Genomic DNA, 18010 nt, shown 5'->3' on the forward strand with positions numbered 1-18010 from the left:
ATACAAAAGGTTTTAAGCACTTGTTAATCAATGACACACTAGTCTATACTTGCTTACTCTGTTTTATATATTTATATATATTCTCTCTCTTTTCTTTTGTGATATATAGTCAAAAAAAAGAAAAGAAAAGAAAGAAGCTCTTTTTTTTAAAAAAAAAAGCAGACGCGATATTTATACAAATATAGGTTCGGTGGAGTTTAAATGTATTCAAAGGTGTACGTCATGAGCTGATAGATACACTTTATTGTATTTAAAAAAAAAAAAAAAAAAAAAAAAAAAAAAGAAAGGACAAACACAAGCTTATCATTCATTTATCATGTTATACTAAAGCCTTGCTGTATAGCATTGAATAGTATGTAGTATACTTCTTTATGAAATAAACTAAAATAAATAAATAAGCATAGCAGCATGACTTCGGAGTTCTTTTTTTCTTTTTTCTTTTTCTTTTTTGCTTAAAATACAATGAACACCATTCTCAACTCATGTCAAGATATGCAAAAGAAACAAATAAACATGCAAGATACCATGTTGGATAGACTTGCTTCTTTTAGACAATTGCTCGATGCAAAGAAAAAAGAACTCGATCAAGGCAAGTTGACTATGATGAGTGTAATCCTGATACCATCCTAGGCTATAGTCCCCATCAGACTATGATGCAACTACAAGAACAAGCTAAACAACTTCAATTTCAAAAACTACAAAAAGAATTTCAGTCTAGTTTATCTAAACTAAACAAAGACATGGAAAGGGTAATTCACGGAAGATTAAACTACGGGGACTAAACTAGGTTAGAAATTCAAACAAGATATCTCTGTGATTTATCACCCAGAAGCATTTGCAGGCAAACATGATGTGATGTACAGAGCCATTGCTTTGCATTTCATTCGACAAGGACAGTTTGAATTATGTGATGCATTTATGAATGAATCAGAAATACCTGTGGATGATCCATTGCGTGAGACAGTTGAACAACTCAAGCATGAATTTGAACAAATGTATACTGTATTAAACAAGATAGATAAAGAACAAGATTTATCGGCTGCTATTAGGTATAAAAAAAAAAAAAGAGAGAGAGAGATGATAATAGTAGTAGTATTCATAAAGGATTATAGTTGGGCAGAAGCACATCAAGAAGGCTTAATAAAACTAGGCAGTGGATTAGGATTCAATCTACACCGCATGAAGTTTATTCAACTGTTACTTTCTACTGATGCTATGACAGCAATTCAATATGGACAACAACATTTCCATGTATTTGGTGATAAACATTATTCAGGTAACTTCATTCCTGAGTGGATCTCGATATTAATCATCCATTAGACATCAAGCGTTTAATGACAGCACCCTTGTATATTCATGATTTATCGAATTCACGTTATGCAGACTTATGCTCTCCTTCCAATTGGATTCAGATCAAGCAAGAATTCCAGCATGACTTCTGTTCTTTGCTCAAGATGAGTGCAGAGAGCCCATTGTACACAGCTGTGTTTGTGGGCACGACAGCTTTACCTGTGATCATGAAACTCTATACGATCATGTCAAGTAAAAAGACAGAATGGAGTGCTCAGGATGAATTGCCTGTTGAGGTTCCATTGGATGAAGATCTTCGTTATCATTCTGTATTTGCCTGTCCTGTCTCTAAAGAACAAGCAACGGATGATAATCCACCAATGATGATGCCCTGTGGTCATGTGGTCTGTAAAGAGAGTTTATTACGACTCTCAAGAAGTAGCAGAGCATCTTCTCGATTTAAATGCCCTTATTGTCCCTCCGAATCTTCTGTGGATCAAGCTATTCAAGTTTATTTTTAAAAATAAAGGATTAAGAAAGTTGTTTAGCTCTGTACAACACAATATAAGCAGTGTGCCAATCACCACCACCATCAAGACGTTCAATATCAGCATCTTGAAGCACAGATACTTTATCATCATCAAACTTGTGCCATTCATTGGCTGCTTTCTTGACCCAAGCAATGTAATGGCCTGAATCAGCAGATCGACCGACGTGTGTCAAGACAGCAGCTAATTCATATTGGCCTGTAGGATTACAGCCTACATCTTGCACCAGTTCAGGATCCAAATACTCTTTCCAATCCACTATTTCTGTCGTGTCTGTTTCCATAGGTGTGGGTTCTTCACTGTTGTTCATCTTACGACGCTTTTCTTCTCTTTCTTTAGCTACTTTCTTATCAGCCACGTCTTTTAATTTCAATTTAGCCTTAGAGAACTTGTTCTGGAGTTCAGGTGTACAGAGTTCAGTAGCATCAAACTCAAGAGGGAATTTGACTTTACGTAAAATCTTGGCCTTCACTTGTTCTTGAGGCTTCCAAAAGAACCGAACAAACTGAACAGGCAAGTACTGAGGCAGACGACTGACACGCGATGTACGCTTATATTTGGCCGTGCGGTTGAGTGTAGGCGAGTTCTTTTCTAGTTCTTCATTCAAGGATTCCAGAATACCATTGATCATATAATTAATGTCTAAGAAAAAATATATATAAACATCAGTCTTGATGCCTACAATCATAATGCCTTACTGATAGAGATATGACAACTGAGCTTGGTGAATGTATCGTGTGTGACAATCTTTTGTTCTTCAGGTGCTTCTTCACATTGAGTTCTATAAAAAAAAAAAAAGTCAGGATTTATATCATCTTATACAATTCCACTTACTCTGTCTGTAATTCACCTGTCATGTAACGATCCACAAAGTTTTTTTCAGCTTCATCTTTAGGCAATTTGGCTTTCAAGACAGATACAAGTTCACTCCAACATTCTTCAGCATCTTGTTGCATTGGAATACCACCTTGACCTGTTTGAGAGAATTGAGGAAAGGATTGACGCAACATCTAATCAACGTATTCAATATCCCATGTATCTATATATCGACTGACCTGCCAAAAGACCAAAGGAGGAAATCCATCAGCCACTTTGTTTAAATTGGCATAGAGATCACGAAGACTGGCTACTAAATTACCACGATTATCAACTCCACTTAAACCACCTTGATAGGCTTCTAATGAAGTTTGAAGTTCAGGCATAGCACGCATACATTGCAATGTGGCATTCTATAAGGTGTCAACAGAGAGTTTTTTTTTTTTTTTTTTTTTTAATGGCTTACCATATAACACGTATTACCCAAGTTTTCTAATCCAGGAGGGATATCCAACTAATAGAGAGTTAAGCAATACGGTATCTTGTGAATAAAAACTTACTGCTTCAGCAACTTGAGCATCACTCATGTCTTCTAAGAATTGAACTGGTTTTGGTGGAGGTTTAGGAAGTTCACCAGCAGTACCCATCATCATGAAACTATGACCCTATGGATGAATAAGTTCTATGCAAAGTAGACACCAAAGAGCACCCTACCTCTTTTAAACCCAACTTGTTCAAGTCGGTTGAATCCTGTACTTTTTTTATCAGCAACACTATATAAGGATTCTATTGACTTTACCTTTAAAATACCACCCTTCACCATGATCTTTTGACGTTCAGGAGGAACACCTGTTTGAGAATAGATTTGAGTCTTGAAGAGTTCAGGTGATTCATCCGTGTCTAATAGAAAAAAAAAGGCATCGGTTAGAATAAACGCAAGACAATCTCCTTCTTTTTCTTTTACCTAATTCTAAGTTTTCAAACTTTTTTCCATTCCATTTGACGGTAACGTTAATCTTGGGCATATTGACTTGATGAAAAAGAAGGGACGCGCGTTGAAAGAACTGCGTCGTCCTTTGACTTAAAGCAAACTAAATTCAATGACCGCACAGAGGTATTGCTGTTGGCGATAAATACCCAAAAAAAAATTAGTAGTCACTGTCAGCCAAAATTATCAAAGTGTTTATATGCTAATAACAGTCAATATGAATGAATATCTTTTCATACTCCTTGCTACAAACCATGTTTATGAATGCATAATGTGAGACATTTAGAACAGCAATGAATTTCTAAATAAATTTGCTGTTATATTCTCTTTGAAAATAGCTTGCAATGTCCTGTCAAGTTCAAACAAAAATACAAGGTTCATTTAAGCCATAGAAAAAAGAATTACGTGCTTATTATGCTTCTAGTAAATGAACCGATACTATTGGAAGAAATGAACTGCAGAATACCTATGTCTGCCTAAAGATCTGTGATCAAGGAAAGAAGTTTGTACAAAAAAAAGAAAAGGTAATAATTCATCATGATAGCGTGTGATTGGTATTAATTGTGCCATTCTGAATAATTCCTAAGAAGTCAAAGGCTTGTTTGTTTGTTGGAGATCGAAGCTCAAGGATAAAAGGGCACAGACGATATGAAAGTAGAAACTACTCGGGAGCACAAGTATTGTATGCATCACAAATAAGTATAATACATCCTAGACGTGTGTCTTTTTTGTTTCCAGAAATTAGTCTACCCATTTGACAGAACTGAGAAGGGAACAACCATAGTGAAAAGTGCTTTTGATTGCTTGAATAAGGACTGTATTTCCGTTATGTTTTGAGTGTTTATCGACAGTCAATCAAAATCGTTTATTTCTAATACACAGTAGACATATGATATCTTGATTCTTCAAAATCCTTGATTTGTTGTGCATGTAATCGATGATGACGAGCACCATTAGCTAATCTTTTAGCATAAGCACCCACCACATAAGCAAAGTAAATCTATTATATCAATATATATGTATGTATGTATGTATGTATGTATATATGTATATATGTATTTCATGGAACTTACTTGAATCAATTGAACCACAAATGCAACTGTACCAAATGCAATTAAAAAGGTGTTTGTCATGGCACTACATTCAGACTCAGTAGCAGCATGTTCTGTCAAAAGCCCAGTATAATGTACGGGTGAATAATAAGCTTGGTTACTTGGTTTGGAGACTGTCATTTCATGTCGACTGTTGTTGATACTAACAAATCCAACGACTCTACAAGAATCAATCACACTATGTCTATAGACACCCATCAATGCAAGTGAGATACTATATATCAGAATAGACAGAATCACATTAACCCAAGCAATCACACTGAATGCTTTTGAGAATCGTCTTGAGCCCTAAGAAACAATTGAGTCCTCCTGAGTGATGTATCTCATTTACTTACAAAAGTAGATCCAATCACACCGCATAAACCACCAACACATATAAACACAGCAAACAAAAGATTGATATAGTACCATGGTCTGGCTACTTGACCAGAATACACAACCAACGGATTGACTGCCAAAAATCCTGTGGCTGTATAGAGTAAATAGACAGCCTAATGCTATTAGAAATAACCATTATCATCGTATTACTTACACAAAACCAGATGGCAACAAAAAAGGTGCCTAATCTCAAAGGTATAAAGCAACAGCACTTTTCTAGTCCAACTCCCATAATGAGTATTAATGAAAGGAATGAGTGTTAATGAGTGTAAAGTAAAATAAAAAAAAATAAAAAAGAGGAGGAAATTCAATCTCATGTTTAACAAACCAAATTAAGCCATATTATACACATGGATGGATTCATTTATAGCAGTGTATTTTACTACTTTTTTTATTTTATTTTTTGTTTATTTAGTCTGAATTAGAGCCTGGACTAGAAAAGAAAAAGAAAAACAATTCATATTCATGCTTGACTTGATAGTTCATCATCATGTTCATCAACCACCATTTGTTTGCTTTGATTAAGACTACTTTAAACTCCGTTTGAAAACGCGTATAAAAAAAAGAAAACAATCCCTTTTTCTTTTTCTCTTTTTTTCTTCTTCTTTCCTCTTTTTCTTTTTTATGTAATGCAAAAAGGATGCCATGGCAGCATCTTTTATTTGCAAATATAAAGAGACATTCTACGCTCATTTTGGAACGCATGGTTAGATAGGCCCAAGTAGAGAGGTGCTATTAGAAGCAACACCTTACGCATCGTTTGTATCGCAAGCCATTCACTACTTTCTCTGTCTCTGTCTGCTCTTGGCTTCTTTTCTTTTTTTTTTTTTTCGGTAGTTCTCTGATTTGGATCACTGTCTGCTTTTTCTCGGTTTCTGTTTTGGCTAAACACAAGTCATGCATCGTTACTTTATTTTCGGTTTTTTTTTTTATATATATACATATATAGAACGAAATGGTGTTCTCTTCCTAGATTCAGGCGTCAATATAAGGTCCTTCTTGGGTGGACTTCTTATGGGATCAAGAAAAAGCATATGATGGATCTCTTTCATAAGTCATTGTATTTTAATCATTGGGCAATGTACATTAAAATACATCATTCCAGTTTAGTAAAGTCGAATAAGAATAATAATAAAAAAGTTTCCTTTTCATGTTTGTTTATCCGCATGAACAATGTGACGCTGTTTTCTTATTGTTTGAATACGTACATTTTTATATCTTTTTTTTTTTTTAATTTATTCACTATGCATGGTTTAAAGATCTCGGTTGGTAAAGAACAAGATGGCATCCTCATCTAGTATCTAAACTTGAACTTGATTAGCAAAAAGCATGCAACGATTGCAACAAACGGAAAGAATATTAAGTGCTATAGCAAGAAAAGACTTGACTGAACTAAAAAGACTAGCAAGATTACCTTATGGATTTGTGAATGATACATTAAGAAAACTTGTGTGGTAGGATATTTTTTTTTTTTTTTTTTTTTGGTTAGTTTTTGAATTGAAGTCAATGGACATACTAAAGTGTATTAGGCCTATTTTATTACATACACAACATGGCAATTATATAGCAGAAAAAGGCAGTGGTATGCATCATAAGTTACTATATCTTGACTTATCAACCTATAGAAAAAGACTTGGCTGATCCAGTGCAGATAACAAAAGATGTTGAACGATCCTTGTACTACTATCCTCAAGGTAACAACTGGATGATACCATAACATACTGATTATTTTGTTTAGATGTCACACCTGTATTTAAAGCACATAAACAACAAGAATTGCATTGTATGATTGTTGAAATTCTATGGCGAAATCCTAGTTTAAAATACTATCAAGTAATATACAATCATTACCTTACAATTGATCCACACTGACAAGTATCATGGTTTAGGGATTTCATGATATCTGTACTTGTTTCTTACTTGTTTTGGGTAAAAAAGCAGCCATTCCAGCAGCTGAAAATGTAGCCTTGTTTTTTATTCGAGATGCCATGTTGGATTCATTTGAACCTGTCTCTAAACAACTTCGACTGATGAGTTCCTTGATTGAATATGAAGATCCTTCATTGACACTGTATATGGAAAAAGCAAATGTGATGCCTTACTATGCACTCAGTTGGATTTTGACTTGGTTTAGTCATGATTTTGAAGATTATGACAAAGTGATACGACTGTTTGATCTGTTTATCTCAAGTCAAGCATTTATGCCAGTGTTTATTGCGAGTGCAGTAAGTCCATAAGAAGCTTATCTAATAATAATAATAGTAATAATGATGATGATCTGATAAGGAATCTTAGATTATCTTATTAAGGCGTCATGAGATCTTGATGGCTGAAAAAGATAGTGTGCATTCACTTGTCACTCGTATTCCTCAAGATATAGATATAGAACACATCATAGAAAAAGCAGTCCAATTGGAAAGTAAGCATACAGTCCTTCAGTTACAGAAACAGAGTGGCATTTGGCTTCATGAAGAGTAAGTAGGTTTGTGGTGATATTGTTCTTATATGAATTTAGATCTGCTATCAATACATGGGAAACAGACTGGGGTCATTTAACATGGCATCAAGTACCAGATCAATTACAGGCCAATAGACATTTAGCCCATGGGTCACATAAAGAAGAATGGGAGGATGAAATGCTTACTCAATGGACCATGCATCGAAGACAATCTATTGTTGAAGATGAATTTGATTTTTAAAACTCATCCATAATAAAATTGCATGACGCATTTCTTTCTTTTTTTTTATTATTATTATTATTTTTCTTTAGTATGAATATCCTTCAAAAGGCCACTCGAGTGTTTAGTACAACAAAGCATCATAGAGTAAGGTACATAAAGGCATGTATTCCAGACTGACACTTTGACTAGACTTTTCTTACACGTATACCCACCAGTACTTGGACAGAATCACCCCATGCTCAGTCTTTGATCCCAATGGTGGTTGAACAAACAGTAAGTTACTAATCTACAACAGCCCATGACTGATGTCATGTTAGGGCAGAGGTGAAAGATCGTATGACATCTTTTCAAGATTACTAAAAGAACGCATCATTTGTTTAAATGGACCTGTAAGGAATGCCCCTTTCATTATTGACACATACTTATGGATGACTAGATAAACGATAATGTAGCCTCTGTTATTGTAGCTCAACTTCTGTTTCTAGAAGCTGAAAGTACAGAGAAACCAATCAGTCTCTATATCAATTCACCTGGTGGGAGTGTTACTGCTGGCATGGCTATTTATGATACGGTAGGTTCTCAAGTATATAGCTATCGATTCACGTTGACATGACATAGATGCAGTATATTCAGTCCCCTGTGTCTACGCTATGTAATGGACAAGCCTGTTCCATGGGTTCATTATTATTGGCAGCAGGTAATTCATAGACAAGTAGAAGGTATATGCTGATTCAAAGGATATAGGTGAGCCTGGTAAACGCTATGCTTTACCTAATGCTTCTATCATGATTCATCAACCTTCAGGTGGTGCTGCAGGTCAAGCATCTGATATTGCTATCCATGCTCGTGAAATTCTTCGTGTTCGAGAAAGATTGAATCGCATTTATCAAAAACATACAGGCACACGTGACTTGGAAACAGTGGGTAAGTTCATGAACGTACCTTGTCTGCTTTAACCCATAGCGCATAGAAAAAATGATGGAAAGAGACTATTTCATGACATCAGAAGAAGCCATGAACTTTGGTTTAATTGATAGAGTTCTTGAGAAACGCATTGAAGTCAAAGAGGATAAAAAAATAAAATAAAATATGTTTGACATTTGATTGGTTACTGAGTGTCAATTGTCTGAGGATGAAGATGGTGCCAGAAACAAAGTGCACTCAAGAAACAGGAAGTCGTGAATCCTTCTCTTTTCTTACTGACAACATGGATACTCTTACTCTCCGCGGAACACTCGAAGGTGTGTAATAGATAAACAGTTGTATGCGTGTCTATTGAGATTTGAATGCATGGATGGATGGATGGATGGATGGATAGATCAATAGAATTTTATCAGCTTGGATATAAATGACAATTCAGATTCTCAATCGACGGGCATACAACTTTTTGGGTTGTCGAGTAATAGTAACTTACACTTCTTTTTTTTTCTGTGCGCCCATAGGTCACGGTAACTGGGGTAAGTGTCTTGAATGAATGAGAAAGAGTAGAAAAATAGTAACATGAGAGTCTATAGTCACTGCCATTGCCACTACCTCTGAAGCCCCCGATATGGTCTTGTCTGCCTCTCGTGACAGAAGCATCATTGTCTGGAACCTTACCAGGTAAATTCAAAAAAAAAGATAGACATGTGTATGTGTGTACTAAACCCCCTATGAACAGAGATGAATTGAACTACGGTGTCCCCCGTAAGTCTCTTGTTGGTCACTCTCACTTCATCGAAGATCTTGCTATCTCTTCTGACGGTCAATTTGCCTTGTCCGCCTCTTGGGATCAAACTCTTCGTCTCTGGGACTTAAACAGCGGTACCACCACCCGTCGTTTCGTTGGCCACACCAACGATGTCTTGTCTGTCTCTTTCTCTGCTGACAACCGTCAAATCGTCTCTGGTTCTCGTGACAAGTCCATCAAGTTGTGGAACACTCTCGGTGAATGCAAGTACAACATCACCGAAGATGGTCACTCTGAATGGGTCTCTTGTGTCCGTTTCTCTCCTAACCCTGCTAACCCTGTCATCGTTTCTGGTGGTTGGGACAAGCTCGTCAAGGTCTGGGATTTGGCCAAGCTCAAGCTCCGTACCAACTTCATTGGTCACAACGGTTATGTCAACACTGTCACCATCTCTCCCGATGGTTCTCTCTGTGCCTCTGCTGGTAAGGATGGTGTTGTCATGCTCTGGGATTTGAACGATGCCAAGCACTTGTACTCTCTTGAAGCTGGCTCCAACGTTCACGCCTTGACCTTCTCTCCTAACCGTTACTGGCTCTGTGCTGCCACTGCCAACGGTATCAAGATCTGGGACCTCGAATCCAAGTCCATTGTTGATGAACTCCGTCCTGAATTCCCTCAATTGGGTAAGAGAAAGAACCCTGATCCCGAATGTTTGTCTGTCTGCTGGTCTGCCGATGGTGCCACTCTCTTCTCTGGTTACACTGATAACATCATTCGTGTCTGGCAAGTCACCCGTACTCTTTAAATATATAAAAAAGAAGAGTGTTTTTAAATAAAGGAATTTTTTTTTTATTATTATGATGATCATTATTATACACGGCAACTGGTAAAAGCAGTAACCATAATATCAGTAGCACCACATTCAGTTAATTTGTCTAAAATTTCTCCTTTTTCCTTCTTGTTGACCATAGCAGAAACAGCAACCCAACCTTCTCGAGAGACTAAGGAAGAGACAGTAGGACCCAATCGACCAGGAGTGACCTTGGTGGTCAAAGGCAAGTTTTTACGTTCTACATTGTAAGTACACAAGACATATTTGTTGGCTGTAATGACACCACGGATACGAGAAGCAATCTTTTCAATCAAATCTTGGTGGTGTGTTTTCTTGTTGGCAATCAAGACAGATTGAGTTTCCATCAAGGTATAGATATCATGAAGACCAGCAGCACGCATGGATTCACCTGTTTCCACAAGGTCCACTATTGTCATACACAATAAATCAAATGTGCTCAAATGTTGCCTATATCACTTACCAATGCCGTCAGCTAAACCAAGAGCACAAGCGGCTTCAACAGAACCAGAGACATGCTCAATGGTTGTCTTTTTACCAGCCTTTTGATCAAGAGGCTCAAACAATTTAGCAGCACAATTGACAAAACTAGTGACAATACGCTTTCCGACCAAAGATTCAATGGTTTGGTATTCACCCTTCATAGGCACTTCAATACAAAGACGACATTTACCAAATTCCAATTCCAACACTTGTTGGATTTTGTCTTCCACATGGCTTTCAACCACAATGTCTTGACCTGTAATACCCAAATCCACATTACCTTCACCTACATATTTAGCAATATCGGCAGCAGGCAAGAAAATAAGGGCAATAGGCAAATTGGTACAGAGAGCAATGTCTTGTCTTGAGCTTCGATTAAAGTAGATATCACAGCCCTTTAAGAGTTCAATGCAACTTTCATAGATACGACCCTTTTTAGGGATAGCAAACAATAAGCGGTTGCCCAAGTCTTTGGTGAATTCCATAATATGAAAGAAATGAAAAAAAGTTTTAGATGAATTTGACATTTTTAAAAGGAGTCACAAGCTTGGTTAATGAGCCAATCAACTTGATCCCACCCCCCTTTTTTCTTTATTTATTTATTTCCGAAATACACCTTGTGTATATATTATTTGTTTTGTTTTTTGGTCATGAGTATTGACCAAACCATGGATTATTTATTTCATGAATCCGAGAAAACAAAACCTTGTTTTCATTGTCATAAAGTAAAATTTCAAGGTTTAGTTTATTCTGACTCATTTCTCCCTTTTTTTTTTTCTATCAGGCACAATTAACCTATGATCAAGGCAAGTCTATATATATATATATATATATATATATGTGTGTGTGTGTGTGTGTGTATATATATGTATTGAGTGGATAATTTAGCTAAGTAAAAAAAAAAACCAATGAATCTAACTGTAAAATAAGCAGACATGAACAACAGTTGATAATGACTCATTTCATGGAAAAGTGTCTACAGCGAACACTGTTGGAGTACGAGAAATTGATTCGATTTTCAGGTACACCAACAGTCGTCTGGAGAAGGACAGGGGAAATTTGTTTAGTGGGGAAAGAGTTCTTGTTATTGACACGATGGACAAGACATGCTTTATTAGACAAGACATGCTTTATTAGACAAGACAATGTATATTTATCAAGTAAGTCAACCCCTCCTCCTCCTCCTTCTCCTTCTCCTTTTTTTTTATGACTGAGTTAATGGATGGCTCATTGGCTGTGGAATATTGGGAGAAGTTTGCACTCCATGCATTTGATAATACAGACAAGCCATGTATGTATTCCTGTATTATCAACACACCAGAACAAAAACCTGTTTGTTGTACATTCTGCTTTATGATCAAACGAGATATTTTCAATTTGCCGAGTGTGATTGTTGGCAATGTAAGTAGTCTAGGTTGAATACCTTCTGATTATTTTAGCTTCTTCCTATTCTTTGCTAAACTATATATGTGTATTTATTACTATTACATGAACATATAATATATATATATATATATCATTAATCCTCTTCATCATCATCTGTGTCTGTTTCATCACCGTCTGTTTCATCGCCACTACTATGGCTACTACTGCTATGATGTTTAGAAGAAGCCTTTTTAACAGCATGATGCTTTTTTTCAACCTTCTTATCATTATCATCACCATCATCGTCACCAACTTCAGACCATTCAACATCAAGCACACCCTTAGCACGATCATGGTACAATTGATCCCATACAGCAGGTGTAAGATCCAAACAACCTGTCATGAATTAGTCTAAGAAGACAGGCTTTATCAGATTCTGCTTACCATGATCACAGGTAGGACAAGCATCCGTGACAGTAGCCACTGTACATTTATCGCCATAACAAATACGAAGTTTCTTGCCACACCAATGACTCTTTTTGTTCATTGGTCCATATTGAGCATGGTTCTATATCAGCGAATCAGTATCAATAAAAATGGATCAGATAATCTACCATAGCAACAATCTGTGAATTGGCGTCAGCATAAGGACCACAGGCACCTTGAGATCCACCTTCTGATTTGGGCCAAAACATAGTAGCCACACCTTTAAAAAGAGCCTTTTTGACTGTCTTGAGTAACTTGCCTGCTAAACCTCTTCTTTCAATGGGTTGTGCAGACACAAATACCAATGATAATAACACGATAAGATAAATAAATTGGAATTTCATTTTTTTTTTTTATTCAAGAAAGAAAAAAGAAAGAAGCGAGTTTGATACGGCTTTATATACTGAGAAGTCAGAGAAGCATAGAGAGTGAGAGAAAAAAAAAGGGGGGAATTTATAACTCATGAGGATTATTGGAACAATAGATCAAGAAACAGAGTATGCTTCGAATGGGATGAACCGCCTGCAGCAAAGAGAAAATAATACATGACTAACCTGGGTGTTTGTAAACAGCTGTATACATGTTTGTGTGTGTTTATTTGATCTTTGTAGAAAAAGAGAAAAGAAAAGAAAAGGGGAGAAAGGGAGGGGGGAGGTCAGGAAGGACGCTTACTCCTTGCTTTTTTTAGATGCTATTTGATTGTCATTTTAAACTTGGCACCTAATGATAAAGAATACCTTTTTCTTTATGATAAAGATGTTGCACGGTGAACAAGCAAACCATTGCCTCCTCTTTTTTTTTTATTATTATTTCATTGACTTATAGACTCAAGTGCCACTTGCTTTACTCCCCACTTTCATTCTCCCTCAAATTCATATCTCTTTGAATATTAAATCTTGTAAAATAACTCGCGTGAGACCATGTTCCAAGTCGATCTTTTTTAAAAAAAAAAAAAAAAAGTCATTTTAGTTGTTTATGCAGTGTCGGATAACATTGACCCTTGATATGTAACAAGGTTCCAATTAAGCAACATGTATTTTCCTTGTTCTTGGTTGAATTGAAAAAGAATCCAAAGTACAAAATAGATTTGACAAATAACTTTGCCCTCCACCCCCTCTTCCTCCTTCTAATTTAATTGTCTTAGTCAATATAAAAGTTGATCATTCCCCGCCTCCCTTTTGTATCTATTTTACAAGAAATGTAATTCTGTTCATTTAAACGAGAAATGATTGCTATTAAATGAAATAAGAAAAAATAAGACATGTAGGTGGTTTATGCATACATGTGCATTAAAGAAGTGTAACTTAATTGCTAAAGTGCATCATTTCTTTATTCAGTGATCGTTTCAAGTCACAAAATGTAGGCTGTATTCTGTCTTTTTTTTTTTAATATAAAGTATGTAACTTTATCTATATTTGACTTTAGCTCAAAAGATGATCATGTTTATTAATAACGAATATAACCGTCTTTGGTATCGATCTGTCATACTGTCAATCAAACATTTGGCAAGCGCACTATTTATTCTTCCTTGAGGAGACCTTTCAGGTTTTATTTGTTGGCTGATTTGGACTTCTTGGCTTTCATGTTGCGCTCAAGAGTACCTCAGGCGTGTTCCATAGGATATTTTTCACTAGGACTCTTTCAGTGGCATCCTTGACTGTCCCAATGGTCTTGACAGAAAAGAAAGAGCCAGATTCCTTGATGTAATTAAGACAATGATCAACGCTGTCTCTACTTGTGTCTACTAGATTTGCCATGCACTTAAATAGACTTGAAGAGAATAAACACCACCATACGCCAAAATTATTTTTTTTTTAAGTCACGTGTGTGTATTTTTTTTTCTTCTCTTTATCTTGATTCAATGACTCAAAATACAGATTGGTCTACATTCCATGCGTTTAAAGAGTGAGTCTCTTAGAAAAAGAATAAATGAAAACTGATACATGAAACAGTCCTGCTAGAGTAGACAATAAGTCTAATTTTCTACTTTCTTCTCCCTCATCTGTTCCTTCCATGTTTGATCCATTCGATATACAACAACAGAAAGAAGAACAAGAGGACGATATGCATGATCTCAGTCAACGCTTTATTTCTAGTCACTTATTGGATGATGATGAAGATGAAGACAGGATGGTCAATACACCCATTGAACCATCTGTCTGGAACAAGACATGGAAACCTACTAGTGAAATGAAAGATATTTGGAACACGTCCCATGAGTCTAGTTTTGAACCTGATGTGGATGAATTTGACCCTACACTTCAATTCTATCATGGTTCATTGTACGATGCGCATACGATTCAAGACATGAATCGACTTTTGCTTCAAGTGACCAATCCCTCAGCAGAAGAAGCACAAGCAGAGAATGTGGATGAGGACATGTCGACACTTCAAATGATGCAAACCATCTTTTCTGATCTAAAAGATGAGGAACTGATTGCGACTTTGGAACAACATGATTATGATGTGGATAGAGCTATTGAAGCCTTATTGACCCAGAAATTGACGATTGAAAAACCTCCTGTTGTACCAGAGACACCTAAAAAACGACAAGTGTGTCGACATTTCTTGGCAGGGGAATGTTATCGAAAAGATTGTTGGTTTGCGCATGATTTACAAGAAAAAGTGTGCAAGTTTTGGTATGTCAGTCCATAAAGTCCATAGGTTGACACTATTGTATAGGTTACAAGGGAGTTGCTTAAAAGGAGACTCTTGTGAGTTTTCACATGGGATTGATATTCAAGAAGTAGCCAACAAGATCACCATACCCGAAACAAAGCCCAAAGTGGCAAAACCTATTGTTTATCATCAAGGTGATTATCCTGCTTTATCAGCCAGTAAGACCCCCAAGTATCAATCACAACCACAACCACAACAACAGGATGATGATGAGTTTCCTTCATTAGCAGCAGCATCCACCAAGAAATCAACGAAGCAACCTACGATGATTAATTTTGCTCAAGTAGCTAAAAAGAAAAAGACATCACCTATCAAACAAAAGAAGCAACAGACATTCAGTCGATATCATACCAAATCTTATAAATACAGTATGCAGGAATTAACTCGACCTGTTCATATACCATGGTTAGAAACAGGTAGTTCATTGAATTCCATCTATATGAAAGAGGTAAATAGTACTTGATGGTATTGTATGACTTATTGCTAGTATAGAGAGAGAAAGCCATTGAATATGGTATGCTTCGAAATCGATTCTTTAGTAAAGCAACAGAATACTACCTTAAAGGAGATGGTGCAAAGGCAAAACTGTATTCAATGGAAGCCAAACACTATAATCGCCTCATGCAAGAAATGCATACAGAAGCAAGTCAGCGTATATTTGAACAACGATCCAATCATGAAGCATTTATTGATTTACATGGTTTACATGAAGACGAAGCACTGAGTATTGTGGAAGAACGATTACACCATTTAAAATCATGTTATTCTGGGATTATCTATATCGTGACTGGTACTGGACATCATTCGGGTAGGAATGGTCTGAGTAAGAAACAGAGTAAATTGAAGCCTAGTATTCAACAGTACTTGAAACAACATCATTATCGATTTGCAGAGACAAGTATTGTGGGTGATAATCAAGGTGGTGTATTTGCTGTAGAAATTTAATAATAATAACAATAATAACAATAAATTGAATGGTCCGTCACACATAAACGCACACGCCACTTTCCTTTTTTGATGTTACTTGTTGAAAGACTTTAAAGACTTGAAGATTCATGTTTAAAAGAAGTAGAAGAAAGAGGAATTGAGATTATAAACTCAGTTTTTTTTTTTTTTTTTTTTTTTTTTTACTTTATTGTGCATGAGAAAATAAACTTTTTTTTTTTTTTTTTTTATGTTGTACCTGATAAATAAAACCTTAAACATAATGTTGGATTCAACTGTATATATATATATATATATATATATAGTTTATTTCTTTTTTCTTTTTCCTAATTGGTCTACAACAAAAAAAAAAGAAAAAGAAAAAATAGGGCCGATTGTATCTTTTTTTTTTTTTTTTCTTTTACCTCTCACATATTCAAATTAGTTACCATTTATGGAAATCATCTCATATCTGAAACAAATACAGGCACACGCATACGCTTTCAACGTCATTGGTGTGACTGTAGTTTTCTGCAAATTTTTTATACATGTGGGTCCCAACTGTACCCGCATTTGCTTTTGTGAAACAGCTTTCGTTTTATTCCTTGACGTCATACAATTAAACTCCGATAATACTCTGTTCCTTAAATTGATTCCTTTTTTTTTTTCTTTTGTTATTTCTTTCTTTCTCTTTTGTTATTGAATTCAATATGGCCCAATCTAACAATGTCTTTTCCTTTGCAGAACCCAGTACATTATTGGAAAGAAGACAACAAACAGCACCCTTTTTACAACAATTAGAACTCCCTTCTTTACCTCCACTATCTCATTTACTAGAAGAAAAAGATGTACAAAAAGAAGAAGTAACCAAGGCTACAGCAGCAGCTATTGCAGCAGCCACAGCTGTCACAGCCAGTATGATTACTAGTACAGCACAGCCCTTGATTCAACAAGAAACACATCCTACTGCATTCTTACCTACCACTATCACAGCTGCACCCAGTAGTCTACTCTATCACGAAGAGAATCATGCGAATCCTATTGCATTTCCTACATCCACATCACCACCCTCTCTTACTACCTCAAATCATCCTTTGGACCCAACATTGATGGTCAATAACAATGGATTTATAGACCAACAACACATGTTGAATGCAGCCGTGGTTGCCGCCGCGGGACTGACCGATCCACAACAGTTGATGTCCAATCATTCGAGTATGGGTATGCCTCCTTCTTTAATGGATAGAAGACAAAGACAATCTTCAGTATCGTCCATATCATCTGATAAAGTATATTCATTTGTAGCTATCCCTGGTACAAATCAAAGAAAACGACCACGTAGAAGATACGATGAGATTGAACGTCTCTATCATTGTAACTGGCCTGGCTGTACAAAGGCCTATGGTACACTAAACCATTTAAATGCTCATGTTAGCATGCAACAACACGTAAGTTATTTTGTTTTACTTTATTTTTATTTAACACTTTTATCCTCTAGGGCCCAAAGCGTCATCCTGCTGAATTTAAAGAAATGCGTAAAGAATGGCGACGTCTAAAAAAAGAAAGAGAAGCAGCCAAGAAACAAGCTGAAGTTGCTTATCAAGAACAACAACAACAGCAACAGCAACAGCAACAACAACAACAACAACAACAAATGCTACAACAACAAATGCAACCATTTCCATTTACTACCACTCCATCATTTATGCCATCTAACAATATGCCTCTTTGGTAACATATT

The 18010-nt window shown here is 36.1% G+C and overlaps 12 protein-coding genes across 12 annotated transcripts; 7 read left to right on the forward strand and 5 right to left on the reverse strand.

Moving 5' to 3' along the window:
• The first annotated feature begins 318 nt into the window (after window positions 1–318).
• Window positions 319–1821, forward strand: B0P05DRAFT_564806 (CTLH/CRA C-terminal to lish motif domain-containing protein). The gene is made up of 6 exons (XM_051580883.1): window positions 319–352; window positions 400–589; window positions 631–749; window positions 793–1049; window positions 1113–1276; window positions 1321–1821. The coding sequence occupies exons 2-6, from the start codon at window positions 463–465 to the stop codon at window positions 1809–1811; spliced, it is 1158 nt and encodes a 385-aa protein (XP_051429440.1). The 5' UTR covers window positions 319–352; window positions 400–462; the 3' UTR covers window positions 1812–1821.
• Window positions 1822–3993, reverse strand: B0P05DRAFT_519510 (uncharacterized protein; the record flags this gene model as incomplete). The annotated part of the gene is made up of 9 exons (XM_051575740.1): window positions 3619–3993; window positions 3454–3554; window positions 3369–3404; window positions 3215–3319; window positions 3121–3168; window positions 2894–3067; window positions 2673–2848; window positions 2537–2619; window positions 1822–2480 (listed from the first exon to the last, which is right to left on the reverse strand). The coding sequence occupies exons 1-9, from the start codon at window positions 3677–3679 to the stop codon at window positions 1822–1824; spliced, it is 1443 nt and encodes a 480-aa protein (XP_051429441.1). The 5' UTR covers window positions 3680–3993.
• Window positions 3994–4238: 245 nt separating this feature from the next.
• B0P05DRAFT_564819 (uncharacterized protein) lies at window positions 4239–5467 on the reverse strand. The gene is made up of 4 exons (XM_051580884.1): window positions 5287–5467; window positions 5090–5245; window positions 4716–5042; window positions 4239–4642 (listed from the first exon to the last, which is right to left on the reverse strand). Exons 1-4 carry the CDS (start codon window positions 5362–5364, stop codon window positions 4514–4516), a joined length of 690 nt encoding a protein of 229 aa, XP_051429442.1. The 5' UTR covers window positions 5365–5467; the 3' UTR covers window positions 4239–4513.
• A 283-nt stretch (window positions 5468–5750) lies between these two features.
• On the reverse strand, window positions 5751–6293 carry B0P05DRAFT_564821 (uncharacterized protein; the record flags this gene model as incomplete). The annotated part of the gene is made up of 1 exon (XM_051580885.1): window positions 5751–6293. A coding segment is annotated over one exon (180 nt), but the record flags the coding sequence as incomplete, so codon positions are not given.
• A 63-nt stretch (window positions 6294–6356) lies between these two features.
• B0P05DRAFT_642077 (rab-GTPase-TBC domain-containing protein) lies at window positions 6357–7876 on the forward strand. Its single transcript, XM_051583795.1, has 8 exons — window positions 6357–6401; window positions 6454–6586; window positions 6662–6714; window positions 6758–6826; window positions 6871–6965; window positions 7022–7357; window positions 7428–7606; window positions 7648–7876. Exons 1-8 carry the CDS (start codon window positions 6377–6379, stop codon window positions 7829–7831), a joined length of 1074 nt encoding a protein of 357 aa, XP_051429444.1. The 5' UTR covers window positions 6357–6376; the 3' UTR covers window positions 7832–7876.
• A 2-nt stretch (window positions 7877–7878) lies between these two features.
• B0P05DRAFT_564830 (ATP-dependent Clp protease proteolytic subunit) lies at window positions 7879–8989 on the forward strand. Its single transcript, XM_051580886.1, has 7 exons — window positions 7879–7957; window positions 8003–8086; window positions 8131–8202; window positions 8250–8384; window positions 8432–8510; window positions 8558–8737; window positions 8784–8989. The coding sequence occupies exons 1-7, from the start codon at window positions 7904–7906 to the stop codon at window positions 8897–8899; spliced, it is 720 nt and encodes a 239-aa protein (XP_051429445.1). The 5' UTR covers window positions 7879–7903; the 3' UTR covers window positions 8900–8989.
• On the forward strand, window positions 8943–10537 carry B0P05DRAFT_343640 (guanine nucleotide-binding protein subunit beta-2-like 1). The gene is made up of 3 exons (XM_051573586.1): window positions 8943–9270; window positions 9328–9415; window positions 9474–10537. Exons 1-3 carry the CDS (start codon window positions 9162–9164, stop codon window positions 10285–10287), a joined length of 1011 nt encoding a protein of 336 aa, XP_051429446.1. The 5' UTR covers window positions 8943–9161; the 3' UTR covers window positions 10288–10537.
• B0P05DRAFT_592392 (uncharacterized protein) lies at window positions 10353–11300 on the reverse strand (the record flags this gene model as incomplete). Its single annotated transcript, XM_051582984.1, has 2 exons — window positions 10353–10741; window positions 10796–11300. 2 exons carry the CDS (start codon window positions 11298–11300, stop codon window positions 10353–10355), a joined length of 894 nt encoding a protein of 297 aa, XP_051429447.1.
• Window positions 11301–12021: 721 nt separating this feature from the next.
• Window positions 12022–12275, forward strand: B0P05DRAFT_592393 (uncharacterized protein; the record flags this gene model as incomplete). The annotated part of the gene is made up of 2 exons (XM_051582985.1): window positions 12022–12216; window positions 12255–12275. 2 exons carry the CDS (start codon window positions 12022–12024, stop codon window positions 12273–12275), a joined length of 216 nt encoding a protein of 71 aa, XP_051429448.1.
• B0P05DRAFT_564840 (RlpA-like double-psi beta-barrel-protein domain-containing protein-containing protein) lies at window positions 12255–13021 on the reverse strand. The gene is made up of 3 exons (XM_051580887.1): window positions 12795–13021; window positions 12625–12748; window positions 12255–12576 (listed from the first exon to the last, which is right to left on the reverse strand). The coding sequence occupies exons 1-3, from the start codon at window positions 13008–13010 to the stop codon at window positions 12335–12337; spliced, it is 582 nt and encodes a 193-aa protein (XP_051429449.1). The 5' UTR covers window positions 13011–13021; the 3' UTR covers window positions 12255–12334.
• A 1451-nt stretch (window positions 13022–14472) lies between these two features.
• On the forward strand, window positions 14473–16422 carry B0P05DRAFT_564844 (uncharacterized protein). The gene is made up of 4 exons (XM_051580888.1): window positions 14473–14571; window positions 14619–15305; window positions 15349–15793; window positions 15838–16422. The coding sequence occupies exons 1-4, from the start codon at window positions 14528–14530 to the stop codon at window positions 16288–16290; spliced, it is 1629 nt and encodes a 542-aa protein (XP_051429450.1). The 5' UTR covers window positions 14473–14527; the 3' UTR covers window positions 16291–16422.
• Window positions 16423–17414: 992 nt separating this feature from the next.
• B0P05DRAFT_481126 (uncharacterized protein) lies at window positions 17415–18004 on the forward strand (the record flags this gene model as incomplete). The annotated part of the gene is made up of 2 exons (XM_051575164.1): window positions 17415–17717; window positions 17768–18004. 2 exons carry the CDS (start codon window positions 17415–17417, stop codon window positions 18002–18004), a joined length of 540 nt encoding a protein of 179 aa, XP_051429451.1.
• Between the last annotated feature and the right edge of the window lie 6 nt (window positions 18005–18010).

Source organism: Gilbertella persicaria, assembly GCF_025201335.1.
Source record: "Gilbertella persicaria strain CBS 190.32 chromosome Unknown B0P05scaffold_77, whole genome shotgun sequence".
NCBI classification, from domain to species: Eukaryota; Fungi; Mucoromycota; class Mucoromycetes; order Mucorales; family Choanephoraceae; genus Gilbertella; species Gilbertella persicaria.